The sequence below is a fragment of the Acinonyx jubatus genome, chromosome E3, assembly GCF_027475565.1.
Source record: "Acinonyx jubatus isolate Ajub_Pintada_27869175 chromosome E3, VMU_Ajub_asm_v1.0, whole genome shotgun sequence".
NCBI classification, from domain to species: Eukaryota; Metazoa; Chordata; class Mammalia; order Carnivora; family Felidae; genus Acinonyx; species Acinonyx jubatus.
Genome location: NC_069398.1, coordinates 35,738,545 through 35,752,447, shown reverse-complemented (window position 1 = coordinate 35,752,447; position 13,903 = coordinate 35,738,545). Strand labels below are relative to the sequence as shown.

Sequence of the window (13,903 nt, the reverse complement as noted above, 5' to 3'; positions counted from 1 at the left end):
CGTCGGGCTCCGCGCTGACAGCTCGGAGCCTGGAGCCTGCTTCGGATCCTGCGTCTCCCTCTCTCTCTGCCCCTCTCCCACTTGGGCTCCCGCGCGCGCGCGCTCTCTCTCTCTCTCTCTCTCTCTCTCTCTCCCTCAAAAATAAATACATGTGAAAAAAGAAAACTGTCAGTGGGCCCCGTAGGCCATCTTCCCAGTTCTCCCTAAGGCGCTGTGCCTGGCAGACCCCGAACCGCTGGAAGGGCAGGGGGGCAGGGAGGTGGTGGCTGGGACCTCGGAGCAGGAGAATGAATCAGGTGAGGTCAGCCTCCCTCTCCTGAGCTCAAGCTCCAGCAGGTGGGCCCAGCACCCCTGTGCGGGGAGGGGGACACCGGGTGGCACTGACCTTCTCCAGCTTCTCGAAGTGCTCCCGCAGGAACTTCATGGGCCTGTCCGGCTTGGACACACACAGGTGCACGATGCAGTCCTTCAGGACCTGCTGAACACCATGCTTCTGCACATACAGCTCGCACCCCTTCAGGCTCTCGTCCTCCTCCGCCGCCGGGCAAGAGGACGGGGACGCCATGGTGGCCCCACTTCTGGCCTCCTGGGGAAGAAAACCCAGGCCACTGTACACATGCATCTGAAAGGCACCCGGGGTGTGTCGATGTCAAATCCAACAACCCCACGACGGGCGGACGTGCCCCCCCCCCCCCCCACCTGTCACAGGTCTTCCTTTTCAGGGGCTGGATGAGTCGTCCACACAAAGCCTTACCGCGAACATCTTTGTGGGCATGGGGGAGGATCAACCAGATTTTGTAGATGAGCAAACCCCTGGTCTCCGAGAAACCTGAAGGCGGAAAGTGGGGGCCCTGGGAACCTGAGTGGCGACCATCCCTCCCCCCTTTGTAGGGACAGCTGTGTGAACCGGGGAGATGAAGGGGTGATGCTACGGGGTCGAGAAGCCTGCTTTGCAGGAACAGAAGGAAAACAGTCGAAAGCCACCTGAGGGCACTTCTGGAAGGATGGAACATGGGGAACAATGGCAGGGCCGCGCAGTTCTCAGCCAGGCGCTGGGGGCTAAGTCACAATGACAGGTCAGGAACTGGGGCTGCACAGCTCCCGCCAGCCGCCCCCCCCAGCCTCGCGGGGACCCCAGGAAGCTGCCAAGGCTGCGCACCCCCCCCAGGCCCCTCGCGCCCCCTCCCCCGCCTCTGCGCCCCCGGTCCCTACGCCCCTTCCCCAGGCCCCACCTCCTCGGGCCCCTGCATCCCCTCCCCCAGACCCCGCGCCCCTCCCCCACGTCTACGCCCCCCGCCCCCTTCTCCAAGCCCTGCGCTCCCCCACCCCGTCCCTGTGCCCCTTCCCCAGGCCCCACCTCCTCGGGCCCCTGCATCCCCTCCCCAGGCCCCGCGCCCCTCCCCCACCTCTGCGCCCCCCGCCCCTTCTCCAAGCCCTGCCCTCCCCCACCCCGTCCCTGTGCCCCTTCCCCAGGCCCCACCTCCTCGGGCCCCCGCACCCCTTCCCCAGGCCCGGCGCCCCCGCCCTGAGCCCCCAGCCCGCGCGCCCCTCACGACGGCGCGACGGGCCCAGGTGCGGCCAAGGGGGCGGGGGCTCCCCCGGCCCACATTTCCCGGGGCCCCGCGGCCGGCCCAGCCACCCCTCAGCCCGCGCAGGCCGGGGGGCCCTACGCAGACCCCGTCGCAGCCCCGCGTACCTGCCTGCGCGGCGCCCGAAGCCCGAGGCGGCTGCGCGCGGACGAGGGGACGGCGGGCGAGCGGGTCCCCGCACTGCAGCGGCGCCGCCCTCCGCCCGCCCCCGCGCCGCGCCGACCCGCCCCCGGCTCCCGGCCGGCCCCCTCCCCCCCGCCCGCCCCCGACCTCGTCTACTTCCGGCACCGCGGCGTGCCTCCCTCTGCCCGACCACAGACCTCTCCGCGCGGGTGTCCCCTCGCCCCTAGCTTACCTCTGCACCCCCCCCCCTCCCCTCCTTGGCCAAGCCCGGGCGGGCCTCGAGTTGGACAAACCCAGGGCCGGCCAGGACCACCGCCCTCCGCCGCCGGCCGCCCACCGCCCACACCTCCTTACCCCTCTCCCCTGCACCCTGGTTGGCTGCAGCTGAGGCGGCATCAGGGTCACGGCCCCCACTGCTGACACCTGGCGTGTTCCATCTACACAGCCTGCAGCGTGCTGGTTCCAGCAAGTGCACCCATTCTCGGGGTCGAGGGCCCCAAGTCAGGGCCAGAAGAGGGGCCAGATGGGCCCAGACGTAGAGGTGAGCCGATTTCCTTCAGATGTCCCAGTGGGAAATCAGGGGGTCATCCTAATTTCTTCCCACCACCCTCCGGTGTCCACGAGGTTACCGAGGCCTGCAGAGCCCCCCCCCCCCCCCCCCCCCGCCAACCCGTGACTTCCTAATCTGTAAGCCCAGACCTGCAGAAAACGGAACTGTCCTTACTTTCCTGTTGCCCAAACCACGCTTTGCCCCCATTCTGGCAGGGTGGGGGCAGAAACTCATCTCAGTCTGCTGGGGGACCCCACCCTTGCCACAGAGTGGTCCAGATACCAGGAGAAGGGCAGGTAACCCAGGCCTTGAAGGGACAGAAGATATTTGTGCACCTCTCCCACACTCTCCTGTGCACAGTCACCTGTCCTCCCTGCTCACCTGTTCTCAGCACATCACAGCAAGGCCGGCCTCAACCGGTGCGCTCCCCCAGGAGGGCTGACGCTGGCCCCACTTTCTCTTGCCTACGTGAAGGTAAAGGGAACAGGTCACACTCAGGTGGAGAAGCTAGGAGCTCCTTTCCGCTTCCCCAGCGCCTGCCCTCAATGTGGGGGGAGGTCAGGGGTCAGCTGGGCAGCCAACTGGACCATCAGTAGCTGATGCGCTTACGTGAGGACAGCGGGAATGTCCCTCGCAGAGCTGGGGTGTGAAACCATGAGCACCCACAATGCTGGCAGTCACGGGTAGGTCACCTCCCCCCGGGCAGTGATAAATCCTGGCTTCTTGTAGGGTGTCCAGGAGCCCCCGCCTTCCACTGGGAACAAACGGCTGGTATCAGGTCGCCCATTCACAAGCCCCGTAAATAGTGCTCGTCTGAGAACGTCCCCTCCACCCACAGGGAGGCCTCCCGCTACATGCTCAGCCCTACTGCGTTCCCCAGCAGAGGTTATCGACAATCCGAGCTCTGGGTGGGGGGGGTACTTACCCCTAGAACCTGGGTGACCAAGCCTTGCAAAGACCCGACTTCAGAGCCACGTTCTTTCCCGAGCACCACCCCTGGGTCTGTCAGCTCCACTCTCCCACCAGGATTCAACCACCGGAGTGTTTCTCCTGCAGGAACACTTCCCTGCGGTGCTGCCCCTGCACGGAGGTGGGCACCTGTGGGGGCAACGTGGACCCCCCTCGTGGGACTACGTGAATCTGCTTGCTTAATAGGCACGGTGCTGTTTGTTCCCTCCTTTATTCAGTCTGCGGGGCAGATGGGTGCAGAAGGGAAAATGACTCGTTCGACCCTGGCCTCTGGAGACGTGGCGGGGCACCGTGGTCTGACTTCCCCACAGGCACCGTGTCCTGGGCAGCGTGCAGAAGCCTTGAGGGCGGAGGATGTGGCTGACTGCTACTGACCTGCTCACTGGGGGACAGCCGGGTGCCAGAGCCTTCCTGGAGAGGCCCTTACACCTCAAACGGGTGGACGTTACTCGAGTGCAGCTTTTAGTTGAGGAGCTGGGACGGAGGCCAGCAGGGAGCAGCAGGCAGCAGGGGCCAGTGACCGTGACCCCCAGTGGTTATTATTCTTAGGCCCACAGCAGTTCCTCGGGGAGGGCTCTAAGTCCCACCCTGAGCACACACAGGCAGGGGCCCTGTAGGGATGCAGAAGACGGGCCACAGGGGGAGAGGAGGCGGGAAGCATCCCCCAAACCCTGTACTTCTGAAGAAGCTGCATTCGGTGAGAGAGATTCCTTGGGAAGGAGGCAGCAGGAGAACGTTGCAAGAACAATGTTATCCAGTTTTCAGCTTTTATTTCTTTTCGTGTTTGTTTAGTTTTGAGAGAGACAGAGCACGAACCAGGGAGGGACAGAGAGGGGGAGACACAGAATGCGAAGCAGGCTCCAGGCTCTGAGCTGTCAGCACAGAGTTCGATGTGGGGCTCAAACCCGTGAATGGTGAGATCATGACCTGAGCCGAAGTTGGACGCTCAACCAACTGAGCCACCCAGGCGCTCCTTGATTTTTCAGCTTTTAAATGGCTCATGAGGTGGGTCTGGGATGCACAACTTCCTACCAGTTTTCTCACATGTCTGTGAAGTCTGATCACCCACGCTCCCTGGGGTGGCCCTGCTGTGTGACAGCCCACGCTTGGAAGCAGACACCCTGTGGGGCCTCCGGTGAGAACACAGACCACAGACCCCAGGCCCACAGGGCCACGGGATAATCAGCGCGTTTGCGGGGACTCTTTCCGTGGACAGCTGAGTCCCGGGCAGGGGGTGGGGGCCAGGGAGAAGAAGCCCAGCCTCACGTCCGGGTGGGTGCTGGACAAGAACGCAGCTACAGAAATGCCACAGACAGAACGTTTGCGGCCCCCCAAACTCCTGTTCAAATCCTGACCCCCAGCATGGGGTGCTAGGTCCTGGGCGGGACCCTCACGGCGAGCTCAGTGCCCTCACGAAAGAGACCCGGGGCGTGCCCTCGCCCCCGCAGCCCGGCGAGGATGCGGTGACCAGACGGCCAGCAGCGGCCTGGCCGGAACCACAGGGGTTTCTTCCTCTCCACGTCCAGCCTCCAGGGCCGTGAGGAATCAGTGTCTGCTGTTCACAAGCTGACCGGCCTGTGGTAATTTTGTCATAGCAGCCCGAGCAGACTCAGGAGGCGGGAATATCCAGCAGAGCCACATAGGAAGATACATTAAAAGATTATGAACGGGGTACAGGAAAGAACAGACGTTCAAGAATCAGAACAAGGAATCCAGAAATAGACCCAAACCAATATTTACGGGGACTCTGTACGTGATGAAGGTGGCATTGCATATTTGTGGGGATGACAATAACTTAATACTTTGGGAAGAAGTAAAGTCAATTGGAAAAAAGTTAGGTTGGATCCCAGTGTCTCTCTTTGTATAGATAAACTTGAGATGGGTCAGATGATATACAAGCAACAGAAGTAACGTTTGGGAAATATCATCTCCGGATGCAGGAAGCCTTGTTTTTTTTAACATTTATTTTTTATTTTTGAGAGAGAGAGAGCATGAGTAGGGGACAGGCAGAGAGGGAGAGGAGGAGAGAGAGAGCGGGGGGCGGGGGGGGGGGCGCTGAGAGAGGGAGACACAGAATCCGAAGGAGGATCCAGGCTCTGAGCTGTCAGCACAGAGCCTGACGTGGAGCTCGAACCCACGGACCGTGAGATGATGACCTGGGCCAAAGTTGGACGCTCAACCGACTGAGCCACCCAGATGCCCTGTCACAGGAGGCCTTTCTGATCATACATCCAGGAGCTGTAAATATGAAAATCGATAAACTCGACTCTGTAAAAACGAAAACCTGTGCGTAGAAAAACCCTCGCACATTCAAAATAAAAACAAAACACGCGATAAATTCATGAGACCCGTCACAAAGGACCGATTTCCTCTGCATGAAGACACCCAGTGCGGATTAACCTGTCGGGCTCGCACAGGCCCCGCGGTCTGGCAACTGCAGGTGGTGGGGGCCACGCTTCTGGTGGGGGCGTGCAGAGGGGCCTCTTCGCACACTCGTGGAAAATTGTTAAATACCCAGATCCCAGCAATCCTACCTCGCTAGGTTTAGCAATCATCTGATAACAAGTCAATACCTCAGTGACTATCCCGATGGGTGCGTTTTTCTGCACGTGGGTAGACGTATACCTCTCCGGGCGCACAGAAACTCCTGATAAGCAGAGCAGCAGGAGAAACCAAGTGTCCATCGACAGGGTCTGACGACATACTCTGGCCCACGGGACCACGGGGCGCCACACGACCGTTTAAAAAGCATGTGGCGGCCCTGAGTGCGCTAACGCCAGCCCATCCCCGCGGCGTGTTCCTGAGCAGAAACCAAAACCACGGTGTGAAACTTGGCACGTGCGCTGCCAACTGAGGGGTGGCCGTACGTGTGGGCGCGTGCGGATTCAGGCATGGCGCGTCCAGAGGGACACTGAAGGACACAGGCGGCCTCCGAGGCGAGCGGGGGCAGGAGCCCTTCTGGGTTCCGTGTCCTCGAGTGCCATTCGAGCTGTGCACCAAATGCGTGTCTTAACCATTCAAAAGTAATCGATTTTCTTTACATTAAATTTTTGAAATCTTCCTGGAAAGAGGGAATTCAAAGCACCTGTTATTTTCGCTTCCTCCACAAGCCACACTAAAATCCCAATAAAGGCATTTTTTTTTAATATTCATTTTTGAGAGAGAGAACAAGCGGGTGAGGGGCACGGGGGGGGGGGGGGCGGGCGGGCAGATCTGAAGCGGCCTCTGCACAGAGCCTGACAATGGGCTCAAGGTCACGAACTGTGAGATCATGACCTGACCAAGTCAGACGCCCAACTGGCTGAGCCACCCAGGTGCCCCAAGGGACTTTGTTGTGAAGGCGCAAAGCCCCGAGGACGGGGAGAACCCAGGGGAGACCCTCGGAAAAGTCTGGGAGCCCGAACGAGGACGGGAGAGCCGTCGTCGACTTGCTGAACTGTGAGCCGGCAGACAGAGCCTGTCGGAGAGCCCGGTTCACACCACAGGCCTCCCCACCCCCACCCCCGCAGCCTCAGAGGTGGTCTCACCGGATCCCCTGGAAGAGAGAGCTGCCGGAGCTGGGGGAGAGTTGGCCTTGCGGCCCCGGAGGAGGAGAACGGTCCCTAGACTGGGGGTCCAGGACAGCAGAGACCCAAACCTGGGCGGACCCCTGCCCCTCACCGGAACGCCGGGGGCCCCATCTTCGCCCTCCCCCGGCGCTGGTGGGTCTTCTCCGGAGAGCCTGACTCGAAGACACTGACACCAGCAGTCCCCCGGGGCCCGGCCTGACCGGCAGGGCCAAAAGCAGCGGCCCTCCCGCCACCACACGCACCCAACGTCCGACGGCCGCCGAGCTTCCCTGAGGGCCTGTGTCGCTCGAGGGGTGAAGCCACACATCGGATGCTAGAAACTGCCCGCCATCACACCAGTTAGGAAGCCGGAGTTGCCCAGGAGGAGAGCTGCCCCGCAGCGGGGCCCCAGCCTTCGAGGGGGCCCGGCCACCACGGGCTGGAGACCGCTCCCAGCCTACGGACTTCCTAACGCACGCGAGCCGGTGAGCGTTGGGACGGAGGCTACCCCACGTTGACTTACTGGATCCTGGAGGTCTCAGCTGTCTGTGACCCTGTCCAAGCCAGAAATCAGAATGCCCTGGTCATCCCCCTGCCCCTCAGCCCCGAACCTGCTTCTGCAAAGTAACCCTGCCCCTGCCCACGTGCCCCACCGTCTCCCATCAGGCCGGTCCAGGGGCAAAGCCAGTGACACCTTCAAGCCAGCCAAGGTCCCCGTCCCCCTCCCTCCCTCTGCTCCCAGGCCCTCGGACCAGCATTCCCTTCCTCTGTGCCTGAGTTCCTCCACCTCGGACCCCACTTCCAGAGTCTCTCCTGGGGGCGTCTACACCTCCGCCCTGCCCCCCACTGCACGTGGCACCTCCCTTCCCGGCTGTCGGCTCCGTGAGAAGCAACAGCATCTGCTTTGACTGCCTGCTGTGTCCTGATGCCCAGAAACGTCAAACAGCCCACGTGTGTTGGATGAGATCACAAACGAATCAACCAAGCACGAATTATTTGCTAAAGTCGGTTTGTTATACTGGCTTAAATGACATGCTTTAAAACACGTGGCACAGGACACTGAACAAGCGAGACTCCGCGAATAGACTTGGAAATCACGTTTCCCTTACCTCTTCCAGCCTCTTTAACTATTCAGTGGAGGCAGTCCCGTCTCTGCCCCGAGAGGCACGTGTGGACAGTGCCATCTCGTTCTGGCTCAAACGTAGAGTTTCAAAGTTCTAAGGTTACGCTGAGATATGAACCCAGCGTCAGTCAGCTCAGTCGTCGTAATCGTCCAGGACCAGGAAGTGATGAAAACGCGAAACCAGACTGAGATTAGGAGCACGGCCTCCTCCAACGAGGCGCCCCTGCTGCGAGCAGTGGGGAAGGAGAGGGGTCCCTTAGCTCTGCCCCTCTCTTGCTCTCCCACCACCCTCCCCAGACTCCGTAACGGGGCCTGCCCCCTCCCGCGTCGGAACGGCCTCTGGCATCTAGAATTCCCAGGAGAGGGCACACCACCGGCCACTGTGTCAGCCTCAGGGACCTCACAGAAGGGGAATCTACGCTGCGTGGCCTTCCGTGTCGGGCTCTCACCGAGCATCGTGTTTTCAGGGTTCAGCCACACGGTGGCCGGCGTCCACACTTCATTCCTTCTGCAGCTCGACAGTACCCCACGGTTTATCCGTCACCCGTGATGGACACTCGGGCTGCTTCCACCGCTCGGCTGCTGGGAGCACGGGCGTGCAGGGACCTGCCCGACCTGTGTCCACCTCTACAGGCTGTGTAACAGGACACAGACGTAGTGGATCTTACGGGAGTCCCAGGTTTCGTTTTTTGAGGAGCCGCCAGACCATCTTCCACAGCGGCCCTCCACCAGCAGCGCCCAAGGTTCCGGTTTCTCGCGTCCTTGCCAATATGTGTTGTTTTCTGTTGTTGTTGTTTTAGTAACCACCTCCCCTAGGCGTGGAGACAGCTCGGCACGCTTCCTGCCACGTTCCAGGGACCAGGCGAGCTCGCAGGCCAGCTCAGATTCAACACGAGGCTGGATCCGTGTGCAGGCATGGGAGGAATGTCAGCAGCTGTCTTTGGAACCTGTCCTCTGCATCTCATGTGACATTTGCTAAGTGGGTATTTGTGGGTGTGCCTTCTATCCCTCATCTGCCAAGTTGTTGTCATGAACAGGTGTCACGTTTCATCACATGCTTTTTCTGCACCCACCAAGATGATCCCATGATTTTTTTTTCTTCAGCTTTTTTTAATGTGGTAAATTACATTCATTTTTATGTTAAATTAACTTGCATTCCTGGAATAAGTTCAATCTGGTCACAATGTTTTATTCTTTTTAAATTCTTGATTTCCAGACTGAGTTGGTTAATATTTTATTTAGGATTTTTACATCTGTATTCAATGAGACAGACTGATCTATGATATTCCTTTTGTGTAATGTCCCTGTCACCGTGTGGGATCAAGGTTATGATGCTGGCCTCATAAAATGGGTTTAGAGATGCTCCCTCTTCCTGGTGTCAAAGAGTCTAGGCCTAGAGTTATTTCCTAGTTAAATATTTTGAAGTTAATAGAGACCTGTGCTTACAGCCATTACCATGGGAAGCTTTTTATTTATTTTTTTAATGTTTATTTTTGAGAGAGAGAGAGAGAGAGAGAGAGAGAGAGAGACAGAGTGTGAGCTGGGAAGGGGCAGAGAGGGAGACACAGAATCCGAAACAGGCTCCAGGCTCTGAGCTGTCAGCGCAGAGCCTGACACGAGGCTTGAACCCACTGACTGCGAGGTCATGACCTGAGCCAAAGTCACTCGCTTAACCGACTGAGCCACCCAGGCGCCCCAATGCTTTTAAACCACAAAGTCAATTTCTTTACTAGGTACCAGACTCTCCTGCCTTCCTGTTTCTTCTTGCATAAGTTTTAGTAAACCACATTTTCCTAGGAAGCCACCAATTCATCTACTTTGGGAGGAATAAAGTGATTCATATGCTCCTTGTAGTGTCTCTTTATTGCTCAGGACCTGTAGTGATAACCCCTTTCCACTCCGTGTCGGTATTTTGTGCTGTCTCATTTTCTCCCCTTGTCAGTCTTAACAGAGGTTTATCAACTTTCGTAGCCTCGTAAAAGAACAAACTCTTGGTTTTATTGATACTCTCCACTGTACGTTTTTCTACTTCATTACTTTCTGTTCTAACCTTTATTATTCCTTTTCTTTTACCAGGTTCAGGTTTATCTACGTATTTTGCTACTGGGGGGAAAAATCAACCTTCCATACTCTACGTGGACAAGAAGCATAACGGAGATCCTGGTAGACTAACAACATCTGATCGCAATCTGATTCCTGTTCCTTTGAAAGCAATCTGTTTTTTCTCTGGCAGTCTTCTCCACGTTTGTCTTTGACATTCTTAGATTCCATAGCCTGTCAATATGTGCACCTCCGGGGCGCCTGGGTGGCTCAGTCGGTTAAGCGTCCGACTTCGGCTCAGGTCATGATCTCCCAGTCCGTGGGTTCAAGCCCCGTGTCGGGCTCTGTGCTGACAGCTCAGAGCCTGGAGCCTGTTTCAGATTCTGTGTCTCCCTCTCTCTCTCTGAACCCCCCCCCCCCATTCAAGCTCTGTCTCTATCTAAAAAATAAATAAATGTTAAAAAAAAAATTTAAAAAAAAATATGTGCCTCCTTGGTACTCTGCAGATCTAACCTGACGGTCCTTTCTCTTACACTCTGGAAAATTTGTCTCCGTTGTCCCTTCAAATATTGGGTACTCCCCATATTTATGACCCCTTTCTCTAGGGCATCCATCAACCAGATATCAGCATTGTTGCTTCTATCCACCTCTTTTAGGCACCTTCTTCTTGTTCCCGGTGTCACGCCGCCAAGATAAAGACCTTCACCTCTTTTATGGGCATGTCGTACTTATTTTGATGCACTGGCCCTTCCGTTGGGCTGCTCCTGTGATCACCAGTTTACTTCCTTCCCTTTGGTCTGGCTGTGTGTCTTCGGGAAGGAGACAGGGCAGATGCCGTCTGTGTATCCGAGTGGCCACCACCACCACCATCACACTGCTTAAGTACCGTCACCACACACGACTGCCCCATCGGCACATCATGGCCACTCCCAGCTTCATCCCTAACCCCGGAGACCACGAAGACCTGGACTTGTCACTTCACGAACGTCACGTAAGTGGGATCTCGCTGCACTCACCCTTTAATGACTGCCCTTTGGACTCAGGACATTTTCCCTAGAGTTGCCAGCTCCTTGTGTGGAGCAGCCGTTCATTCCTTTGTATCTCTGAGGACACCTGTGCTGAATTTCCATGTTTGAAGATTTTCTTATTGTCTGCTACTGATTTTCAGTTTGATTCAGAGAACATAGTCTCCGTATGGTTTCAATTCTTTTAAATTGATTTTGTTTTATGGCCCAAGATATGGTCTCTCCTGGAATATGTTCCATGGTCACTGGAAAAGAATGTGTCCTCTGCTATTGTTGGGTGGAGTGTTCCACAAGTGTCCCTTAATCCTGTCGGTTGAGGGTGGTGCTCTTGTGTATCTTTGCTGAATGTCTGTCTAGTAATTCTAGCAACTGCTGAGAGTGGGTAAGAAGTCCTCATATAAAGTCCTTCATATGCTCTGAAGCTGTCATTTGGTGCCTGTGCACTTGGGATTGGTCATTTTATCATTAGGTAATGTCCCTGTTTTTTTTCTGAGAAAGTTTCTTCACTCTGAAGATTATTTTGGCTGATATTAATAGAGTCTATCTGCTTATTAAAAATTAATGTTTACTCGATATATCCTCTTCCATGCTTTTACTTTCAATCTACCCATGTCCCTGTGGCCAAAATGAGCTTCAGCGTATAGTAGACAACGCAGAGTCGGGTCTCAGTTTATTCACTCTGCCAACCTCTGTCTTCTAACTGGTACATTTAGACCATTTACGTTAAAGTAGTCATTGACATATTAGGGCTTCTGTCTGCCATTTCATTAATCGTGTTTGTTTCCTCTCTTGTGCCCTGTGAGATCCTGAAACATTTGTTAGAATTCCATGTAATGTTTCTGCCTCTACCACCGTGTTGAGTTTTCTCAGCGGCTGCTCCAGACATCACCACACACACACACGGCACTTAGAGGTCCCCTGGTATCGATGTTGTGCCATGTCGACTGCAGTGTAGAAACCTTACTGCCACTTATGTCCCTTCATCCTTCCCACTTTTCAAATATAATTATAAATATTTCCTCTGCATACACTGAGCCCCACATCAGTGTTATTTTCTGCTTCAAGCATCAACCATGATTAAAGAAACTTACGAAGTGAAAGACGGTCAGTCATGTTTTCTTCCACTCTTACCCATTCTATTCTTAATTTTCTGAAGGTCCCTGCCTTCCTGTTACAATTTTCCTCTTCTTGGACAGCTCCTTTTAATCATTCACCAAGGGCAAATCTGCTACCAACAAATTCTATCAGTCTGCTTCTCTCTGAGAATATTTTCATTCCTCCTTCACTCCTGAGGACGGTTCTGTTGGTAGAGAATTCACTTCCCTTTCAATCTCTTTCAATGCTTGAACAACATGCTGCTTCCTCCCGGCCTCTGTGATGTAGGATAAGACACCTGCTGTCACTCATGCTGCTGTTCCCCTACAGGCCATGCATCGTTTCTACGTATAACATTTTTTCTCCTCTCTTCGGTTTTCAGAAGTTTAACTATGATGTGTTTCCCAGTCCTGTGGCCAGAAAGTGGTGGTTCGTCCTGCAATTTTCTTGCCCGTGCTGTGACTGTTACATTAACATCTGACAGGCAGAACCTGAGGGGTCAACAAGGACTGGGAGGGAAAGTACATGAGAGGCGCTTATGACTCACAGGTCCTGGGCGTACACAGCACAGCACGTGGGGAGGTAGAGGCAGGGCACAGGCAGAGAAAGGGTCCGTGGAGTGCTTTGGGGGTTCGGGGCTAAGGCCGGATCGGTCAAGTTGAGTGAAAAAGAGCAGGGCTTTGGTCAGCTTTGCAGGGGCTCCCTGGGCGTCAGGGGAACGTGCTTATCACAAGGGTCGTAGGAGAGTTATACCAGAACTTTCACTGACTGGGACTCTGCAGGAATTCCAGGACACGTGCGCGTGGGAGGGGCTGGTGCTGGTCCAAAGCCCCTGCAGGCTGCCTGGCTACACTCCACGGACACAGAGGCAGCAACATTATAGACGAGTTTAGTCAAACTCAACAGCCTGCAGGCAGTTCTGGGTTGGGCTGCAGGCCTCTCTGGCACCTATTCTGGGAACCTGTGAGAGAGAAGAGGAAAACCCAGGGAACCCACTGTGCGGCCACCACCCAGTGCTGAGGACCCTGGCCTGTCCTTTCCCATCCCTGTGGAATTACTGGTAAGGTATTCCACAGGAAGGAGCAAGGAACAGTGAGTCTGCACCACGCTTTCTGGAGCAGGAGGCCGCAACACCCTAAGTCGACTGCCTGCTGTTTCCCATCTGGGGCAGAGCTCCCCTTCAAACAGCCACAACTGCCCCCCACTCCCCCGACAGCAGCGAAGCACGCTCAGAAAAGTGCCAGCCTGCCGGTGCCGACCCTCCCACCCCTGCAGCCTTCCTTGTGTCCCCATCAGTCTAAGATAAAGGCCCTGGTGGTCTGACCCCCTCCCCGCCTTCCTGCTCTCCCTGGGTCCCTGGGCTGCAGCCACAAGGAGCTTCCAGAACAGCCTCGGGGCCTCCCTGATGGGCTCCCTTGGCAGACCGGGTGCCTTCCACGACAGTCCTGGAGGCCAGAAGTCAGGGCTGGTTCCTCCCCAGGCTGCTGGGGCAGGTCTGTCCCGGGCCACTGCCCCCAGGCTGCCAGGCCAGTCTGTCCCAGGCCGCTGTCCCTAGGCTGCCGGGCCTCTCTGTCCTGGGCCGCTGGGCAGCTCTGTCCCGGCCGCTGTCCCCAGGCCGCTGGGCCGCTCTGTCCCGGGCTGCTGTCCCTGGCCTGCACACGTGGTGTTCTCCGTGTGTGCTGCATCCACCTCCAAAATCCGCCCTTCATAGTGTAAGGGTTAAACTGTAGTGTAGGGCTAACACTTAGCTTGAAAAATAACAGCTTTGTGTTGACACTGAAGGTTAAGAGATAACAGCCTTGCTTTGCTATTGTAAACTACCCCACATACTCTTGTAAATT

At 56.4% G+C, this 13,903-nt stretch overlaps 1 protein-coding gene across 4 annotated transcripts in view; it reads right to left on the bottom strand.

The window, feature by feature from the left end:
- The window catches only part of PRKAR1B (protein kinase cAMP-dependent type I regulatory subunit beta), a 113,830-nt gene that overhangs the window by 99,142 nt on the left and 785 nt on the right, over window positions 1-13,903 (bottom strand). Inside the window, exons 2-3 of one of the 4 annotated variants that reach the window (XM_053213610.1) lie at window positions 2,644-2,726; window positions 386-586 (exon numbers count right to left, since the gene is read on the bottom strand). In XM_053213610.1, coding sequence (XP_053069585.1) covers window positions 386-565 — 180 coding nt within the window. In that variant the 5' untranslated portion in view covers window positions 566-586; window positions 2,644-2,726. Of the gene's footprint in view, window positions 1-385; window positions 587-1,696; window positions 1,823-2,135; window positions 2,318-2,643; window positions 2,727-13,903 lie in introns of those variants that run through there. The other 3 variants (XM_053213608.1, XM_053213607.1, XM_053213609.1) reach the window with 3 other exon arrangements.